The sequence below is a fragment of the Crotalus tigris genome, unplaced genomic scaffold, assembly GCF_016545835.1.
Source record: "Crotalus tigris isolate CLP2741 ecotype Arizona unplaced genomic scaffold, ASM1654583v1 scf7180000017567.3851432, whole genome shotgun sequence".
Taxonomy (NCBI): domain Eukaryota; kingdom Metazoa; phylum Chordata; class Lepidosauria; order Squamata; family Viperidae; genus Crotalus; species Crotalus tigris.
The window spans coordinates 3,727,283-3,747,503 of record NW_024096477.1 but is presented as its reverse complement, the minus strand read 5'-3'; the positions used below and the strand labels follow the sequence as shown (position 1 = coordinate 3,747,503).

At 37.7% G+C, this 20,221-nt stretch overlaps 1 protein-coding gene across 2 annotated transcripts in view; it reads right to left on the bottom strand.

Annotated features, from left to right (window-relative positions):
• LYRM4 (LYR motif containing 4) overlaps window positions 1–20,221 on the bottom strand; it is a 48,113-nt gene that overhangs the window by 25,397 nt on the left and 2,495 nt on the right. The window contains exons 2-3 of one of the 2 annotated variants that reach the window (XM_039350778.1): window positions 19,505–19,625; window positions 13,914–17,407 (exon numbers count right to left, since the gene is read on the bottom strand). In XM_039350778.1, coding sequence (XP_039206712.1) covers window positions 17,372–17,407; window positions 19,505–19,625 — 157 coding nt within the window. In that variant the 3' untranslated portion in view covers window positions 13,914–17,371. Of the gene's footprint in view, window positions 1–13,913; window positions 17,408–19,504; window positions 19,626–20,221 lie in introns of those variants that run through there. The other variant, XM_039350768.1, reaches the window with a different exon arrangement.

The following is a 20,221-nucleotide window of genomic DNA, read 5'->3' as shown; positions in this document are numbered from 1 at the left end:
ATGAAGACCTACAATAAATTACAGAAGATTCAAATCCACGATATTTGGATTAGAGCCAGGCATTGAATTCAATGTCCAAAAAAGGCCTGGAGCACATAAGACTAGCAGATGCAATACTTGTCCGCAACTCTTTCAATCAGCAGCAACTTTTCTGGTCGAATATGGCAGATCACAATAAAAGTGCACAATCCCAGGATACTGTACAGTTGTTTTAAAGAGTTGTGGACAGAGAATGTGTTTTGTGCCCCTGCATGCTCCAAAGCATCTTTCCAAAATTATTTCAACAATTGCATTGCCAGCCATGGATAGATTTCTTTTTTAAAAAATTGAAGCATAAAATAAAACTCCAGCACATCATTCATCTGATGGAGATTAAATCCAGAATACCAGCAGTCTTCTATGCTGCTTTATGAGGGATTAAATTAATTCACAAAATATTTAACTGAGAGTCAATAAGAAGGAATGCTATCTCTCCAGTTAAAATAGCTTCCTTCAACATTCTGCCCATTATATGCATTTTGCATAACTTTGCTCATAGCAAAAAATAAACGGTAAAGGTATTTATTCCACTATGGAGTAGAGAGTTGGTCTCTGACAGAAGGCCACCTGAAGAGACTAGAAGCATTTGAATTGTGGATTTACAGGCAGTTGTTACGTATAAGCTGGGCTGACAAAAGATCAGAAATGAGGAGATGATAAGCCGCCTGGGAAAGCCAAGGGAAATCATCAAAACAATTAAAAAACGAAAGTTAGAATATTTTGGACATGTGATGCGACACCCAGAAAAATACGGCATACTCCATTTAATCCTCCAGGGAAAGATTGAAGGCAAATGAGGTCCAGGCAGAAGAAGAACATCATGGCTTCAAAATGTAAGGGGCTGGTTTGGACAAAACTCAGCAGCACTTTTTCGTGCGGCTGCTGATAAAAACAGAATCGTTACTGATAATGGATATGGAAGAAGAAGAAGAAGGAGGAGGGGGGGAGGAGGAGGAGGAGGAGGAGGAAGAAGAAGAAGAGGAGGAAGAGAAAGAGGAGGAGGAAGAAGAAGAGGAAGACGAAGACGAAGAAGAAGAAGAAGAAGAGGAAGAAGAAGAAGAAGAAGAAGAAGAAGAAGAAGAAGAAGAAGAAGAAGAAGAAGAAAAAGGAGGAGGAGAAGAAGAAGAAGAAGAAGAAGAAGAAGAAGAAGAAGAAGAAGAAGAAGAAGAAGAAAAAGGAGGAGGAGAAGAAGAAGAAGCGAGAAGTTAGCTGAAGATGGGCTCCAGCATAAGTCCAAAAGCTCAGAAGAGTAAATCTCTGGTCCTGGTGACCGACCCAGGTTGAATCTTACAACATTATCCTGGGACACATATATCTGGCTTCATTCTGTAAAGATATTTGTATGTAATAGCACAGGACTGCTTTCAGTTTCATGATTCAACTGAAAAAAGAAAGGAATTTGCTTTTCCTTTCTTCAAACTTCTTTCAGTGACAGTGAATATTGGCTTCTTGCAATTAATACCACAGGCCAAATATACATAAATGCAATAAAATAAAGAGAATCAGAAGGTTGAAAAAAACTATATGCACTTTTATAATTTAGCCTTATGGTTTGCTCTTTTTTATTTAAAATGTTGAAGTGGGTTGCAAGGGATTCACTCCTTTTTAAAAGAAAAGCAAAAGCTCTTGACAAAAAAATTATAGCATGATATATCAGCATGCCCAAATTTATTATTTTAAAGTGTAGAGGAGTGCAACTCCCATTATTCATAAGGGTAATGCTGATTGTTAGTGGCAGGAGTTGTCATCCTATATACCTAGAAGATCAGGTTGGCTCTAATATGACACAACATGCAGCAAATTGTAACATGCCACAACAGCGGTGTGCTCCATCCAAGAATATAAAGTTTATAATCAGTTAAATTGTACTATAGAAACATTTTATTATAAACATAGATCAGATAGATCAGTTAAAGTGATTAACAATACTAAGCCATATTGTAAAACTGGGGAATAGCATATTAAGGCAACCTGCCTTGTCTAGTTGCCCAAACCCACAGATGTACATTTGCAATAAAAAAATTACTCCAAAACAAGACAAAATAAAAATTGTGATTAGGTAACAGTTCAATAGCTGGTTGACAAAGATGTCCTTTATGTTATCCTATGTTCCACTCTACATGTGATCACATAACATTTTGTAACATTCTCTGCTAAGAAAGTCATTTTTGTCTAAAAGCAGTAGAGAAACATTGAAATGCCCTGATCTGGTGATACAACAGGAAACATTTGATGTCTCTGATGCAGTAATCCCTACAGAAGGTACAGCAGAGTAAAACATGAGTAGTATTTTCTATCATATCCAATCCATAAATGTAGATACATTCCTTACATGGATTGTTTTAGAGTCTGTTCTGTGGGACAAATGAAGGAAGCACACCACTTTTAGTATATTATTCATACTATTTTATTTTAGTATATACTTTCCTATACAGTATTTAGGAAATAGAAGAAAGGAGGTACAACTGGCAGGAAGAATGTAAACCTCTAGCTTCTTCTGTTTGTTAGTCTAGCTTTTGTTGAGCTATATTGTAAATTCATTGCTTTTATACACTTACTCATGGCTGAAAGAAAATAACAATTCTAGGAAGAGACCAAGGAAATGAAATTTTGGAAATATGGCTTGTTTCCACCTAGACTGAAAACTATAGCATTGGAAAATATGCGTGAGACCAAATTTGCTGAGAAATATGTGTTCTTTAGCCAATAGCTGGCAACTATTAGCCAATGTTGCTTCCACCTGTTAAAGATCAACCAATCATGCAGTATTTGAGATATATTTATATCCATGCAACAATTGCAGCAGCACAAAGACAGCAAAATTCTTTCCAGCAGCCTGTGATACAAAGTGTTCTCCAAGCTTCCATTCATGAAAATATCTTGAAAGCAGGCACCCTTTCTTTGATTTGTAAAGACTCTTGGACCCAAAGTGGAAGTCCAAGAGATCTAAGCTACAGAGGAGAAAATGCAGTGTTTGAAGAAGTGAAGTCTAGGATGAGGATCCGATAGGGGACAGGATAAGATTAATAGTACATCTCACGTTGTGTACCCTATTATGAAAAAGATCCCCAGAAATCTTACAACTGAATAATTACTACAACAGAACCTAGGGCATTTTCTGTCCTCAGTTGAAAAGAAGAAAGAATATGCACATACATCACATTATTCCTTGTTGTATTTGTGGATCAAAGAGGGAAAATAAATATTTGGCTTTATCACAGTGATTTCCAACTGTTACTTAAGGAGCTGAGTTGTGCTAGGTGCTCACAACGGTTTAGAAACAAACCTGAGAGCAAGTATAAAAGCCATGTGGGGGGGCTCAACAAAGAGCAGAAATACTATTGAGCTGACATTGTGCGATGACACAGTGCTTTGTTCTGTATTCCTCAAGGATTGGAGAAATGTATAAGAAGTTGAGTGTGTTCAGGGAGGAAGGATACTGACTAAAAAGATACAGGCCCTCCTTTCCTAAGTTGATGAAAGATGTTTTCAGGAGGAAAACATCAGACAGGATTTCATTCTGATATTTTTCTCTATTCAGTAGTCATTTGAGGGCTATGTTTATTTATGGGTATGTTCATTTCACTGCTTATACAGTGGGGCTTTTTTGGCAATGGGGGAGGGGAGGCATTACTAACACAAAGTGAACACTTTAATAGGTTGCAATCTAAACTGAGATAAATTAGTTACAAGCTTCATCTAAAGCCAGTGATGGATATCCTTTCTAGAATAATCTATTTCCATAACCCTGCCCTTTGAGACATGAACACAAGCACAAAACCAAGACAAACTAGCTTACTGCCTGTCTAACTTAGGTGATTCCTATAGCCTTTAACAGGGTGAAATGGTGGACCGTAGGACAACATATTTTGAACCATGGTACCTCAAATGAACTAATTTACTTCAAAAGTATGGGACTTGTGTTTTCCATGGAATTGAAATTTGGTACATTTTATAAAACATTTTATGACATAAGCATCACAAAGATAGAAAACATAATACAAAATACAAGCCATAAAACATTTCCTGTGCTGATGTTCAGCTATGCTATACAGTTCAACATGAGCTATTTTCAAGGCAGATACATCTCTAAGTAGCACCCAACTTTTCCAGTGAAGACAGTACTTTAGAAACTATCATTGCTGAAGGCACTGAGGAATCTGATAAGAAAATATCTCTGAAACAATGACCCTATGGGACATAGGTTATCTAGTATGTTTATAAACTTAGCATACGACATGGGCAGAAAAAGCTACCCATCTATAATCACTGTACTAGATACTTATGCTATCAGCTTCAAGCAAACACAGCTGTAGCCTAGTCAACAATTTGTACTTATCATCCATTCTTCAGCGTTGTGAGTGTTATGCATATTTCCAGCTTTTACAAGGCTTATAACTCTTCTTCATGCCACAGAATCCTCCTCCTTTAAAGATGCAGAATGTGGCATTTCCATGACATTTAAATTAGGCAGGTGAATCGGCTGCATGACCTTAATCTGACTTTTCTGATGTGTTAGAAACCCTTTATAACTACAGTTTTTATCTGCTCCCTCGTTATACCAAGCATGCATACATAGGACAAAACACGGAATAATTATAACTGCGTGGCAAGTTAACCAGTATTGCTTAGAAGTGCAGATGTGGTCCATGGAAAACAACACCATATATTTCTCAGTAAAACTGGATTAGGAAATAGACAAGTCCACTGTGCACTCCTCTCATACCTCGCCCCATCCTAGTAGCTGAGATGTGGAGAAAAATGCATGTGCATTTTTAGTGCAATGGTATCTTCTTTTCTAATCTCATTAATGGCTTACTTATCAGTGGCTAATGAAAGGCACATAATTAAAATTCCAAATTAAAACAAAAACAGAAAATAACCCAGCAGATTGCTATAGGGAGGAGATCAGAAGACTGCTTGGACAAAATAAAGGCAAAATAAAAGGACTAATTAGTGCACAAATTCCCCTCCTTGAAAATATTCAGTATTCTCTAATGCATTAAAAGTCTGCTTTATAGCACGTACTCTGCCACAAAGCTTTGGGTTCTCAGGAGATGATCAAATATTCAGTTATTTTTTCTCTCCCTTTCATTCATAAAGCAAACTTCTTAGTTTTGTTTTCAGCCATACAAGGCAAATTATGCAGTATTCACTTAAGGAAGTGAAACATTCTTTCCTCCTGCTTTATCTTCCTTCTTTGGCTGTAAAGGGAGAAGAACATAGCTGAAATGTATCTCTATTTTTGCCAGCATCTCTGGGTTAACTCTACTATCTACTTGATACGTGTTCCGCTTAAGTTTACTGCTTTCTGAATGTACAGTTTTGCCAATAATCACTTCCCTATTTAGAATTAGGGTGTTAACTACACCTGGCTAGCAATTTCTCAAGCCTACAGGACATTTTCTTTCTTGGTGTTCCTCTGTCTGGAACATGATCCCACCAGAATGTATCTCTCCCCCTCTAGACAGAATTCCCTTCCTGTCCCTTCACCTCTTCACTGTTCTTGGGCTTTCCGGAACACTTCAATTTTTTTCTTCTGGGCCATCTTGGGTTCGTTCAGTAGTCTTGCGTCTGCTCTGGAACAAGCATTTCTAAAGATGTCTAATCTGGCATAGTTCAAATCAACTCCAGCCATATGTAGCCTTGACTTATGATTGCAACTTAAAACCACAATTCTGAGAATCAATTCTTACAAATCTGTTAAAGTTTAGAGTCTTACTCAAGTAATTAGGGCCAAAGATTTTGAGACCTGTGATAGACCTGTGAATATTTGAGGAATTTTCAGAAGCAATATGGGTGCCTTAAGTCTTCAATTTTTCCCTGGCTTAGGGCCCAAGCCATTTGTAAAGTGGTTTTAATCTTGATCGTTATAATAACAGATTTCGTGAGTCTGAGTGTGATTCTGATAGGCTGTTTGTGTGTGAGAGATTGCACATTCTATAAGTTATCGAGAAGCAGCTGCAAAGGCTGTAATGAAGCTGTAAGTGAACAAGGAACACATTAATCACACATCGAGCCATCTTTAAGCCAGCTGCTTAGGAAAAGAAAATGCTTTTCTGTATATATCTTTCACTCTCCTTTCCACAAATATATTTAACCAAATAGGAAGCATTTGTTTTAACACACAAATACTTTTCCATCTTCCATTACACTTTCCAGGAACCTGCAATAATTACTGTGCAGTTTAGTTCACTGATAAATTACAGTTTAATCATTCAGGGTCATTCATCTCAGCACAACCACAGGCAAGTCAAGATACTCTTGGTATCTGTTGCTTGAACTGTTAGTCACTGATGAGTTATTAGCAATTTCTGCATACGTGGCCCATTAAACCAACTAGTGAACTGTCAAGCAAGAGGTTCCATTTCTAGTTATTTAGTAGTCTCTGAAGTGCACGGAGGGGGGGAGAAAGTCTTGAATTAAATTATGAGGTTACTTAGGGATGCGAGAGAGACTACTGAAGCGTTAGAGTAGCTGCTTGTAGTCTGAGCCCTGTAATTGATTTTGATGCAGCCTTGCAATCACAATAGTCCATTAGCCCTTTAATTTAGTATTGTGACAAGAACTTTAGAGTGTTGTGGTATCACTGAAAAGAAATTAAAAAATTAAAACAAACTCGGCTATAGGAAGCAACTGAAACAAACAGCCACATACTTCTTAGTGGCCTAAGTTTTAAAGAATAGATATCTGGATTGCATTTGCCAGATCTAAGGGATTATTGACAATTCCTTTAATTTAAAGCAGATAATTGCTTTCTGAAGTACTGCTAGTCCTCGACTTAACAATCATTTGTTTAATGTCAGTCCAAAGTTACAACAGTATTAAAAAAGTAACAAACATTTTTCGCATTTACGACCATTGTAACATCCCCGTGGTCACGTGATCAACATTCAAACACTTGGCAATTGGCATCTAATTATGATGTCTTGGGTTCATGTGATCACCTTTTGTGACCTTCTGACAAGCAACCTCAATGCAGAAGCCAGATTACTTAACAAATGTGTTACTAATTTAACTGCAGTGATTCACTTAGCAACTGTGGCAAGAAAGGTTGTAAAATGTAGCACCTGTCTTTGCTAATCAACTTAATTTCTGGGCTCCATTGTGGTTGTAATTCGAGGAATATCTGTAAGTGAAAAAATGTGTGAGACATTTTGTTGTGCAGTAGTATCATAAAATATTTACTTTAATGCACTGGCCTGACCTGGCCTGGCCTATATTAAACCCTCTCGGTCTCAAAAGCTATGTTCTTTTAAAGAGGTTTCTCATATGCATTGCAGTCGAACTGCACTAGGTTTAGTAAGTTCAAATTTCTCAGACAACCTCAACTGGAAATTGATTAATTTCTTTTTATTAATCAGGATACAAAATTCCAATTTCTCAGTTCACACATGACAAGAAATAACAGCTTGAGAAACCCAGGAAGCAATCAATTGTGTATTCAGTTTGATGATAGAAAGGAAACCAGTTTTGTTTTTCTGAGAACTGTAATTTAATTAACCACAATGGATGAAAACAAATGTAATTATATAAAGCAAGGTGCAAAAGGGCAGTGTTCAAGTAATTTTTTTAGTTACACCGGAAGCGGTTTATGGTCTCAAAATTTAAAGGACCATCTGGGGGAGGTCATAGAAATTTTGGCTTTGTCATGTTTTAAGTGCGGTTTATGAAAAAGGACCTCATACAGTTTGCCTTCTACAGTGCATTTCTCTGGGAATGCATTAAGATAAAGTACAAACTCACACATGCTTCCTCCTTTTCACAGATCTCTTTTAGGTGGACAGATTTTAGCAGCTCACAGTTGCAGGCTTTTAAGTACTCTAGGCAACTCTTGGGCAAAGACTAAAATAAAAAGAGTTACGTGCAATTATATATCCAATTTTCTGCCCAGCTCAGGTGTGGTCACTTTGGGAGTTAATCCTTATTTCATAACAGCTCAAGAGTTTTCTGACATTGATTGTGGCATAAACTTTCCCAGTTTTCTTCTTCAGATATATGAAACTGGCAATAAAAAAATAAAGTACTTCAAAGAATTATGTGGGGAAAAACAAGAACAAATGGACTTTAATTAAGATAGCAACAAAAAGATGTGCTCCTCCTAAGTCCTAATTACACTTAAGTAGGCCCATATTACTGTTACATATAAATAGCCAGAATAACCCCATGCACACTGCATACTATCTTGATTTGAGATGCAGAAGAATTACTAATGAATAATAGTAATTATTCATATGATAAATGTGACTATGGATATGTTTCTTTTATTCCTGGGTGGAAACAGCTGGATATGGCAGCATTTTAGTTATTTAATAAATGTTGGTATGCATATGTATTTTAATTATGACATATCTGAAGTATATACAGCCAGAGCTGTAAATGCTGAAGTAACAGTGTCTACATTTCTTTGTTCAGTATGTGGCAGAACATTCCGTGCTAACATCGATCTTATTAGCCACCTACGGACACATCGTTGATGGCCCATAACCCACAAGATGTCAAGGTCATTATAGAAATGATGGACGAACAACTATCTGAAGTATATATGTAAAGGAGATGTGTTTTGATCCTTGATGATTCAGCATGGTGTAAACGTACACAGAAATATGAATGTGCCGTTGGTTGCAGAAGGATATAGTTTTCAATGGTTCTCATCTTCACACTTATTAGAAAGACTTAATCTAGATAAAAGATAACTGGAACTGAGTTACAGAAAACAGAATTTGAGACCACATTATATACAGATGATGAACATGTCACCACTGAAATATATATTATGCATTCTTTAACTTGCTATTCTCCCATTTCAGATGTAACTGACATCTGAAATGGAAGAACAGCAAATTAAAGAGTGCATAATAAAACAGGCCAACAATTTTGATTATAATATATATACAGTATATAGATGGACCAAAAGGAGAATAGGTGGCTGAAAGGACTGCAATCTATACCATGCTATAGCTTAAGAGAGGTTTTTTTTTTTTTTTTTTTTGGCAAAATGATGTACCACTGGTATATAGCACTAGAAGAATTTCTCCTGGATGTAGACAGGTACTTTTAATTTTTGTTGGAAATGTGGAAAATACATAGGGTCATTTTATAATGCATGATAGACTTGCAAAACTAGAAAACCTGAGGTATAAATGCATATAGTGTTACAGAGACTGTTAAAGATTATTGTTCAGTTGAAACTAAATAGTTTTTGTTGAACCTATGGATAGTCAGATAGAAAAGATTCATGGAGGACTGATTTTGTCTATGGTAACTGCAGTGAGACTACACACTGAAAGATCCCAAAATACCCACAACACAAGTATAGTTGGTGAAGACAACCAGATTTGCAGAAACTGCAAAATTAACTTGTTTGATCATGGAGAAAACAATAAGTACATATATTGGTGAAACTCTTTATGGACATTCTGCTGAAAATGGAAAAAAATAAACTGGTGGCTTGTGGATTTGATGAACAGAAAGGATAAAATATGGAAGGAAAGGAATTATGAAGTAACCGTAAAGAAGGAGGGTAGATCAGGGCTTTTCAACCAGTGGTACGGGTACCTGGCTTTTCAACCAGTGGTACATTGGCACCTGGCAGGTGGTATGCAACCATCCTAGAAAAGTGGTAGTGGGGGAGGGGAATGAGCTGAACCAGTGGCAGCACTGCACAAGCCTGAGCAAGAGATGGCTAGAGCTGCAGGGCTGTCGGGGCTCAGCGGGAGTGCCAGGATCAGTGCCGCTTTCCAGCTGATCGGCGCTTCTTCGGGGCTGTCAGGGCTCAGTGGAAGCGCCAGGATCAGCGCCAGGCTCCAGCTGGAGCTTGGCACTGATCCTGATGCTTCTGCTGAGCCCAGAAGAAGCACCGATCAGCTGGAATGTTGCAGCATCTCCAGGGTCTTGTGATTTACATTCAGATGCTTGGCAACTGATGCATATTTATGACGGTCACAGTGTCCCACAGTCATGTGAAGTGACCAAAACCTGCTGCAACCACCCAGCAGACGGGGGGAATAAAAACCAAACACCCCCCACCACACCCCCGCTGCCAATCCTCAACAGAAATGCTCACAACAATGAAAACCTTGGACAGGAGGAAGAGCGCTGCCGGGTGCTGTCTTGCTCGGCTGTGGCTTGGGGGGCACTTTTTTCAGTGCCACTGTAACTTTGAACAGTCACTAAGAGAACTGTTGTAAGTCGAGGACTACCTGTACTTTATCACTTTTTTCCTTTTTGGGTGGGGTCATCAAGTTTTTGTCACCTTGCTAGTTGACTGGTGGTACTCCGATGTTGCCATATCCTAAAAGTAGTATTATGTGTGAAAAGGTTGAAAAGCCCTGGGATAGATGATAAATTTATTTGTTCTTTAACTGCTGTAAAGAAGATCATCAGAATTCAGTATAAACCACTTTCTTAATGCCTCAAATACAAGGGTATGTGTCAAAGTCAGTTCACACATTATGCTAACAGTCCTCAGGTACTGAGGAATGAAGTTATAAAAAGTGAAATAATGCATCGGTCCATGTGAACCATCCTATAGTCCTCAACCATTTGAGTTTATCTCTGATTTATACCTTTGCCATGCCATAGCTGCGTATGCAAAGGTGATTTTTAATAATTATTTTTATTTTTCATATTGGGGACCACTTATTGTGCCAGCTTAAGGAACAACCCTTGTAGAAGGTTTCTAAGACAGAACATCTCCATCAATGTCATGTACAAATTGAACTAGCTTTTTATATTCCTGGCACTAACAAATAATAAAGATATTTTTAATTTTTTTATGATATGTTTTTATTGTACACATGCCCAGAGTTACATTTCTGAGATGGTGGCTATATGAATATGATGGATAATTGAATGAATAATCATCAAACATTGCAATAAAATAAAAAGTATGATAATTATCTTATTTCACTGATTCAAGAACTGTAGATAATGTCCTAAAAATCTGGAATTCTCATACTCAATTAGACCATTTTAAAATTTTTTAACACCTTCTATTATTTTTAGTAAGAAAAATACAGGAGGATACTGTGAAAACTTTCAGTACTGGTGACACCCCTGGTATAAGAGCTCGAAAGAGAGGAGGGAGGGGGAGTCTAAGGAGTAGCAGTGACAGGAGTCTTAATTAAGGGTATACTCAGTCTTATCATAGATAACTTTTTTATCCTTACATGACTTATGGGCTTTACAATCTATTCTATTCTATTCTACGTTTTCAATTTCCTGCAGTTGAAAGCATGCAAGGAACAGTTTGAAAAAGCATAACAAATGAAAAGAGGACCAGCAGCTGTAAGGGCAGCAATATTGTCAATGTAGGGAGGACCAAAAGATGGGGTGGGGAGGGAGAACAGAGGGAGAATTAAGGAGGGCCGGCTGAGGACAGAAATAAAAGCACACTAACTGGCAATTCAATGCCTTGGTATTACCAGCCTGCTGAGAGCAATTACAATAGCACAGACAGGACTTGCTTTATTGTGACCTTACTGAATTAACTTTGAGGGCAGGGGGAAAAAAAACCACTCAGTGATTCAGCAGGGAATTTATTAGAAAATTTTAATGCCAACTTAAATTTGATCCAAAGGCCTCAATATTAAAGGTCATCTCCATTGCTATACTACTGGAAACCCTTGGGTCCTTTTTTTTTTTGCTTCCAAGTGCCTCTATTGCTTTCCTCTTGTTTTCTTTCATAAATAAATTAAAAAAAAATAGGTCAGCATTCTTGCTTCAAGCTCCTTGGCATTTTTATCTGATGTGACAGGTCTCCTCATTTTTGTTGAGAGTTTTTTTTGGGGGGGGGGGGCTGGGAAACCACAAACAGTTTTACAATTTCTAAAGTATATCTTAATAAACGAGAATACACCTCAGATAGAAATGATAAAGCAAAAATGATACAAGTGATATTTACATTTTAAACCCTGAAAACATGCACAAGTACATTGCTGTAATTAAAAAAATGTGCAATAAAATGCCAGGGAAAATACAAGGGAAAGGAAGGAGGAGGAGGATTTTTGTAAGAAACAGGTGAGAAAAGATTTAGGGTAGATCTTCATTTTCAGCTTGATCACTGCCCTGGGTACCCATTTTTTCTTCGGCTACTGAGTTGTTAGATGCTCTGCTAGGCAGCATTTGCTAACTTTTTATAATCTTCTGGTTGATTGAATGATGGCTTGTTAAGTCCATGAATTATCATTTATCCTAGAAGCTGATGCTCCTTTTTTTACGTGTAACTAACATATATATTGTCAACTAACTGAATAACATAAATGCATAATACAGACAAATATCTGCTAAAATATGAGTAGAGAGGAACAGATAATAAACAGTTTTATATTTACTGAATATCGTAAGTACTGCCAATAGCTTGTATGTTGCAATTAAGAAAATTTACAAAATCAGCCCAAATTCGATAGAACTGTGGTTCCTGCCTCTGACATTCTATTATTTTGACTTTACCTGTAGTCTTTTTAAGCATGGCAGTTGAACTAGTCTTTTTAATCCACATTTTCCAATGTTGAGTATTTATTATTTAGCTGCTAAGATTAAGTAAATAATAAGACCCTTATTTTAAGCTTAAAATTCAATCCTATAAATAAAACAACTATAACTGAAAAGGTAGAAGTTTCAAAATTAAATTAATATAGATGCAATGCTCAGCATTTGATTTTAAAATATTTTAATTTTAACAGAAGGTAGTTGTCTATTAGCAGCCTAATCTTTTGTGGCTACTGAATACTTATTGATGGTTCTTAATGGCTTATGTTAGCATTCCTCTGAGATGTTAATCAATCTTGGGCTTTTTTAAAATTGACATCCATAATGTGTTTTACATTAGTCAATACTTCTTAATTGTCAAGCTGTAACAGCAGAAGTTCAATAATAAATCTCTTCAATAAATAACTTCAGATACTAGAATTTTTAAATGTTTCCTCTTCTGAGGAATGGAATATATTGATAACTTGTTGTTGTTAATTGCGAAGTCGTGTCCGACCCATCGCGACCCCATGGACAACATTCCTCCAGGTCTTCCTGTCCTCTACCATCTTCTGGAGTCCATTTAAATTCACACCTACTGCTTCAGTGACTCCATCCAGCCATCTCATTCTCTGTCGTCCCCTTCTTCTATTGCCCTCAATCTTTCCCAGCAGGCCCTTCTCCAGTGAGTCCTTCCTTCTCATTAGGTGGCCAAAGTATTTGAGTTTCAACTTCAGGATCTGGCCTTCTAAAGAGCAGTCGGGGGTTGATCTCTCCTAGGACTGAGCGGTTTGAACGCCTTGCAGTCCAAGGGACTCGCAGGAGTCTTCTCCAGCACCACAGTTCAAAGGCCTCAATTCTTTTGCGCTCAGCCTTTCTTATGGTCCAACTTTCACAGCCATACATTGCAACTGGGAAAATCATGGCCTGGACTATGCGCACTTTTGTTGGAAGGGTGATGTCTCTGCTTTTTAGAATGCTGTCTAGATTTGCCATAGCTTTCCTCCCCAGGAGCAAGCGTCTTTTAATTTCTTGGCTGCAGTCCCCATCTGAGGTGATCGTGGAGCCCAGAAAAATAAAATCTGTCACTACCTCCATTTCTTCCCCATCTATTTGCCAGGAATTGAGAGGGCCGGATGCCATGATTTTGGTTTTCTTAATGTTGAGTTTCAAGCCAACTTTTGCACTCTCCTTCTTCACCCGCATCAAGAGGCTCTTTAGTTCCTCTTCACTTTCTGCCATTAGAGTGGTATCATCTGCATATCTTAGGTTGTTGATATTTATCCCGGCAATCTTAATTCCAACTTTTGATTCATCTAGCCCTGCCTTTCTCATGATGTGCTCTGAATATAAGTTAAATAGGCAGGGCGACAGTATACAGCCTTGCCGGACTCCTTTTCCAATTTTGAACCAATCAGTGGTTCCGTGTTCGGTTCTCACTGTTGCTTCTTGACCCGCATATAGGTTTCTCAAGAGACAAATGAGATGGTCTGGTACTCCCATCTCTTTAACTGCTACTGGGTAAATTGCAGGAACAAAGGAAAAAAGCTCCTCCATCTTAGAAATACTTCTTAATGCTTAGAATTAAGAGACAAGTTTGGTGCAAATGTAACATTCTGCTGCCCTTAATACTGATTAGGAGATCAATGCTCCCCTGCATACTATTTCCAACCTGTATTCAACTCCCCCTCCCATTCCCCTTTTAAAGCCAACGAGGTTGATTTGCAATGTCTTATCTGCAGTGATGTTAACCTTAATGTGCCTCACCCAAATCAGAGTTTGCCATCCTACTTCTTCTAGGCCATGGCCCTATTAAGATTTGGCCTGAACAACACATTTAGAATGTTGAGACTGCTATTTGCTCTTTGAGAAGGAACTGTGGTCTAGAATGACCCTCAGATTACACACAGGTCTGTCTGAGTCAATGCCACCCCATCCAGCACCAAAGATAGCACAGTTCTAGAATCAGTAGGCCCCAAACCCGCTCTGTCTTGCCAGGATTCAGCTGAAGCTTGTTATGCTTCATCCAGGCTCACATAGCCTCCAGCCACTGGGATGTCTACAGCATTTCTTAATTCATCAGGGGGCAGAGATGTATAGCTAAGTATCAGCAGCATATTGATAGAGACCTATCCCATGATGTAGTTGAACTCACCAGCAGCCCTATGTGGATGTTAAATAGGAGAGGAACCCTGAACCCTGTGACACCTTATATAATAGGGGCTGACGATGGGACATCTCCTCCCCAATCTTCACTGACTGGAATTGACCCTGAAGAAAGGAGGCAAATCAGCACAACACTGTGCTGCCAATGCCAATCCTCTGAGCCAGAAGGATCCCATGGTTGATGGTATTAAAAGCTGCTAAGAGATCAAGTAAGGTAAGGATGGATACACAACCCCCATCCTGCCCATGCCAGAGATCATCCAAAAGCGCAACCAGTGCTATTTTCATTCCATATCCAGATCTGAATCTTGATTGAGAAGGATGCAGATAAATCATTTTATCCAAGAACATCTGAAGCTGTTGTGAAAATACTCTCTCAAACACTTTCTCCAAAAAGGAGAAGTGGGATATGGGCAAAAATTATTCAGTATGGTGGGGTTCAGCAATGGCTTTTTAGAAGGGGATGAAGCAAAGCCATTTTAAGAGATAAAGAAACAACTCCCTCACTCAAAGAATTAATCATTGCTAGACCCTACTCACAGGACATCTCCTGGGCTGCTTTGACAAGCCAGGAGGGGAATGAATCTAAAGAGCTGGTGGCTGAGGTCTAGTAATGGGATCATCATGAAAAAGATTTGCTTCTTCGCTTCTCTGCACAAGGTAGAATCAAGAACCTCCTATAACAACTGACCAGGACAGAGAAATTTATTCTAGAGAAGTCAGTTTCTTCATTATGCTGGGGCCCTGTATACTATGAGCTTGAACTGTACCTGGAAACAATCAGTGGTCAATGAAGCACCCATAGAAATCTAGATGGTTAAAGTGCCTCCCAAGTACCAGCAATTGGACCACTACATTTCATAAAGGATGAAATTCCAGAGTAGACCTCAAGGGCAACCTCATGGTGTAGCCCAAGTAAGAAGTAATAAGGATATGAATTACCATTGATAAAGCTTCCTGCTCTGAATAGTCTGCAACTACTAGTGGGCCGGCTCAGGCTGAATAAAGACCTCACTTATAAATATAAAGGGCAGCGAAACAAGTAAGGAGGCAGCTCATCAATCTGATAGGAATTATGTGTACTATATACTTTTGCCAATGAGATCTCATGCCAGCTTCTATCGATCATTTCCATCAGCTGTGAAAGCCTGGAACAGCTTTTATAAAGTAATACTAATAAGCAACTAGCTCTTCTGTGATTTGTTTTCAATCTAGAATATGCTATTCAACACAGAAGGGTTTAAGCGAAGAGCACTGCCTAGCCACTGTTGTTATTTACAAAATGGAGCTGAGGAATGAAATTGAGGTCCATAATAAGGAAGCATAAAACCCTTAAGGAGGGCTGCTATACTGGTGTCCCAATGGGAAGATAACAAAAGTTGGATTAAGATAACTAAAATCCTAGTTCCAAATTTACTGTCAGACAACAAAAAGGACCAGCCACCTCCAAAACCATGGCAATAGATTACTTCTCTAAGTATTACTCCTCACATATCCAAACATCCAATATGGCCTGAGAGACAATTTATATCACTTCTTTAAGACTGAAGAAAAGGTATCTGCAGAAAAAGGAACAAGACTGTTCACTCCTCCACACAAATAAATGAACCATTTGATTTCTGTCAAGCCTTTCACTCCCTCACCAGGTCCCCGCAGAATAGAACAGAACGATGTGTTCTATTAACTGTTTTTGAACATGTATTTACAGAAAATATAAGAAATTGACAACTACTTTCCTACAAAGTTTTCTACTTTTTTTTTTCTTTTCATAACAAAATAAATCACTTACAAAACTTAAAAAGTATACAGGAATGCTCTTTTATGATTTTTTAACTTTTGAAAGCTCCTTTTGTAAATTTTTGTCAAGATTGACAGAACTAAATGACAGTAATCTGTCATGTTTCCCCAATTCCTCCCAGAACTGATTCAAGTAGTTGTTTATGAACCTGAGATGCCAACGGTCATTTTGATGACTAAACCATAAATTAGCATTTAAAGAGAACATAAATTTGATTTCACAGAAGCAACAAATTATTAGGCAGCTGGGATATTATTTAATTTTTATTGACATGTCATGGAAAAAGAAAGTCAGCTAAAAGTGGTGTGCTACATTTTAATAAACCTCAAACTTCAAAATACACATGCTTGATCAGCTTCAGCTCTATTGTTTAAAAACTGTATAAATATTTCATCTTTAAGTATTTCTAAAAGCCCTAGTTACATGTAATATTCTTCACTGTCCAAACTGTTCAAATATACATAGGCAATTAAAAAGTATGACATTTCAAAATAATGTGAATATACTTAAAATTTGTTAATACAAATTAGACAATCATGAAATACAGCAGTGTTAATATAGCTCTAGATATCATGAAGCAATTTATTTTTACCCTTATGAAGAAGTTTTGCTTAAAACTGTCAAAGAGTCATGTTTGCATTTAGGCATTAATTTACAAACCTTAAATAATAGGATATAATATTATATCATTTTGAAAATATTTCTATATTTAAAAATTCCCACACAGCCATAGCAACAATTTATTACTAAATGTATACTTACCAAAGTAAACTTAAATATAATCCACAATATTCATGCCATTGCATTGTCAATACACAGGGCAAATCTTACAATACAGTATGTTCGCTGCTATTATTTTTAGCATGCAAATAATTCAAACTTGTAGTTAAATTTTTTCTACTTATCAATTTTGTTCGCTGTTTTAATGTTCTTCTGAAATAAAAAGTGGAATGAATATTTCAGATGATATCACAAGAGGTTCCATGAGAAATTGAAACTATGTAAGTCTATAAATATAAAAATACTACTTTCTTTAGTGACCCTATTCAGAATTCCATTCAACTAGTTATATTCTTCTACAACAGACATGTCAAACACAAGGCCCGGGGGCCAGATGCGGCCCACGAAGTGGTTTCATGTGGCCCGCGAAGCCATCCTGGAAACAGTGAGGGAACGGCCCCCTCTGCCTTGGCCCTGGCCCAGACCGGCCGGGAGCCAATGTACAGTTTTGTGGTGGCCATCTATGCTGAAACGCATTCAGTCTTAGCTCCACAAGGCCGTCTAGAAACAACGAGGAACCAGCCCCTGCTGTTTCAGCCCCGCCCCCTGGATGCATGCTGGGGAGGTGTCATCTTTTGTGAGGAATGAAGAAATGGACCATGCCTTGGTGCTTGCCCCGGTCCCATCCCCTTTTGCCAGAGACCCTCAGATCTGTCCCACTCCTGCTTAGGACCTCACAGGCACCCTTGACGCGAACGATGTGGAGCTGGCCATGCCCACCCAGTAGGCCATACCCACTCCATCGATGCCCACCCAGTAGGCCGCACCCACCCTGGCCACAGCCCCCGGGCCCCCCGAGGGCAACTGCAATACTGATGCGGCCCTCAATGAAATTGAGTTTGACACCCCTGTTCTACAACACTGATTCTACTTTGGCTGATTTTCAGTTTTTCCTTCTAATCCAGTCAGCATTTTATATCCAGTGAATAGGGTGAGTTGTAAATGGGCTATTTTGGTTCCTTCTGCTTATTAGTTCTTCCTTTGGTTTATTCCTGGGCTTGCTGTAATTTTTTTATTTCTGACTGGCTCGTACTCTGGCTACGTTAAGAATCCATGCTAGGGAGAAGATCTCAAATTAGTTTATTGCCAACTAGCAAAATGTGTACTAACAGAATGTATGCATTGTTTTAGTATGTTCTTTATGTTATAAAACAAACTTATGAGTAAAACTCAAAAGATCATAAATAAATTAATAATGTTCATATTTAATGAAGTGCCTCAAACAGATAGTTCCCTACTAAAGATGACAATAAGATTTTAATATTCGTTGCTTTAAATGTCTTCTTTTCCCTTTTAACTACTTCTGTTTTTATTATAAGATACTTCGAGCATAAAACCAATGGAAACGTGAGATATAAACTGAATAAATTATTGACAAAAACAAATGGAATGCACACACATCCTTCACATCAGGTTTATAAATCTTCTTTGGCAGATTAGGAGCAGGACTGGGTTTGGAACCTTTGCAGATTTTCTTTAAATGGTGATAGGCTTATTTTAGGCCCTAATTTCCAGTTTTCTCCAACTGATGGAACAACCTGCCACTTTTAGCAATCATAATCAATGGATTGTGTAAATGGTTTCCAGGGCCATATTTGGCATTGTAGAACAATGTCATTAATCAGCTATATGAATACAACTCAACTTACAAAGACTTTAATCTGTGCCTTCCTAATTCAGCGAGAGGCATCATAAGATTCAATAACGTTTATTTCTAAATAACTAATTTGGTAATTCTGTGGGATTTTAACTTTTCCAGCATTAAGAAATTTAAATAAGATTACAGCACCTAGAATACAGTATACAAAATAAGATATAGAAACAATTCTTCCTATTGATCAGAGTGCAGTGATAAAAAATATCTTTTTTGCACTTAAATCCTTACTTCAGTATCTTCTAAATTAAAGGATCAAGAGTAGTAAAGCTGAGAAAAGATTTGTATCGACATTTTGGAGCACTAGCTACAATGGGAATGATTGGTTAGACTTATAGGCTCCTTAAGCACCATATCTTTATATTTGTGTGTACAATGGTTTCCATTTTCCTTTTCTAATAAGCTGTTTTTAAAGTGCCAACAATATAAATTTCTATTTTATCTTTTGAATCTTCTAATCAGAAGCATGTGTATACTAATGTTAACTGATAAGGTATATATTCAATCTATGTTCATGAAGAGATTAAAGCAGACAAGAATTATATACTTGAAGAAAAGAAATACTATACCAAGTGTTTAATTAATTGACCGCTTACCTGCCGGTGTATCATTTCCAGATTAGTTTTTGCTTTGTTGATTAGTGTATCTATTTCTGACGATTCCTGGATATTTTTGTTTTCTCGAAAGGTATCTCTTATTTTTCTGATGGCATATGTCCTAAGTAAATTTTTAAGAAAAAAATGTAAACATACAGTACACTGTCTTCTCAAAGCTTTAAATACAAACTGTATACAAACAAATATTCAGATGAACACAAGGTGAATGAATATTCAACATATTTGAAGATGGTGTTTGAGATAAGTGGAAGTCATGCCATCCAGAGCTCTGAAAGCTAAAAATTGGTATTTTGAATTATAACTAGAAACTTACTTGAAATCAGTGCAGCATTCATAAAACTGATGTTACATTCAGTTGTAATGGCTCTCAGTCATCAGCATAGAGGCCACCGCAATTTACAAAACTATAGATTTTCTGAGTAGTCTTTAAAGGAATCCCCATGCAAAGGACAATTTGGTAGTCTCATTCCCATGCCTAATTTCTAATTGAAAGGGATCCTTATTTGGGCTGGCCTTCTGTTACCATCTTCCTGAAAAAAGGGATGGAAATTGAATCCTGAGAAAGCTATTTCAGGAAAGGATGCATTATAACCTCATTTAAAGCATCTGATAGACTACCATTACCAAAAGGAATGCTAATTACCTCCCAGATTCAACCATCCCCACCTCCCCTGGCTCCTGGAAGGTGCCAAGTGG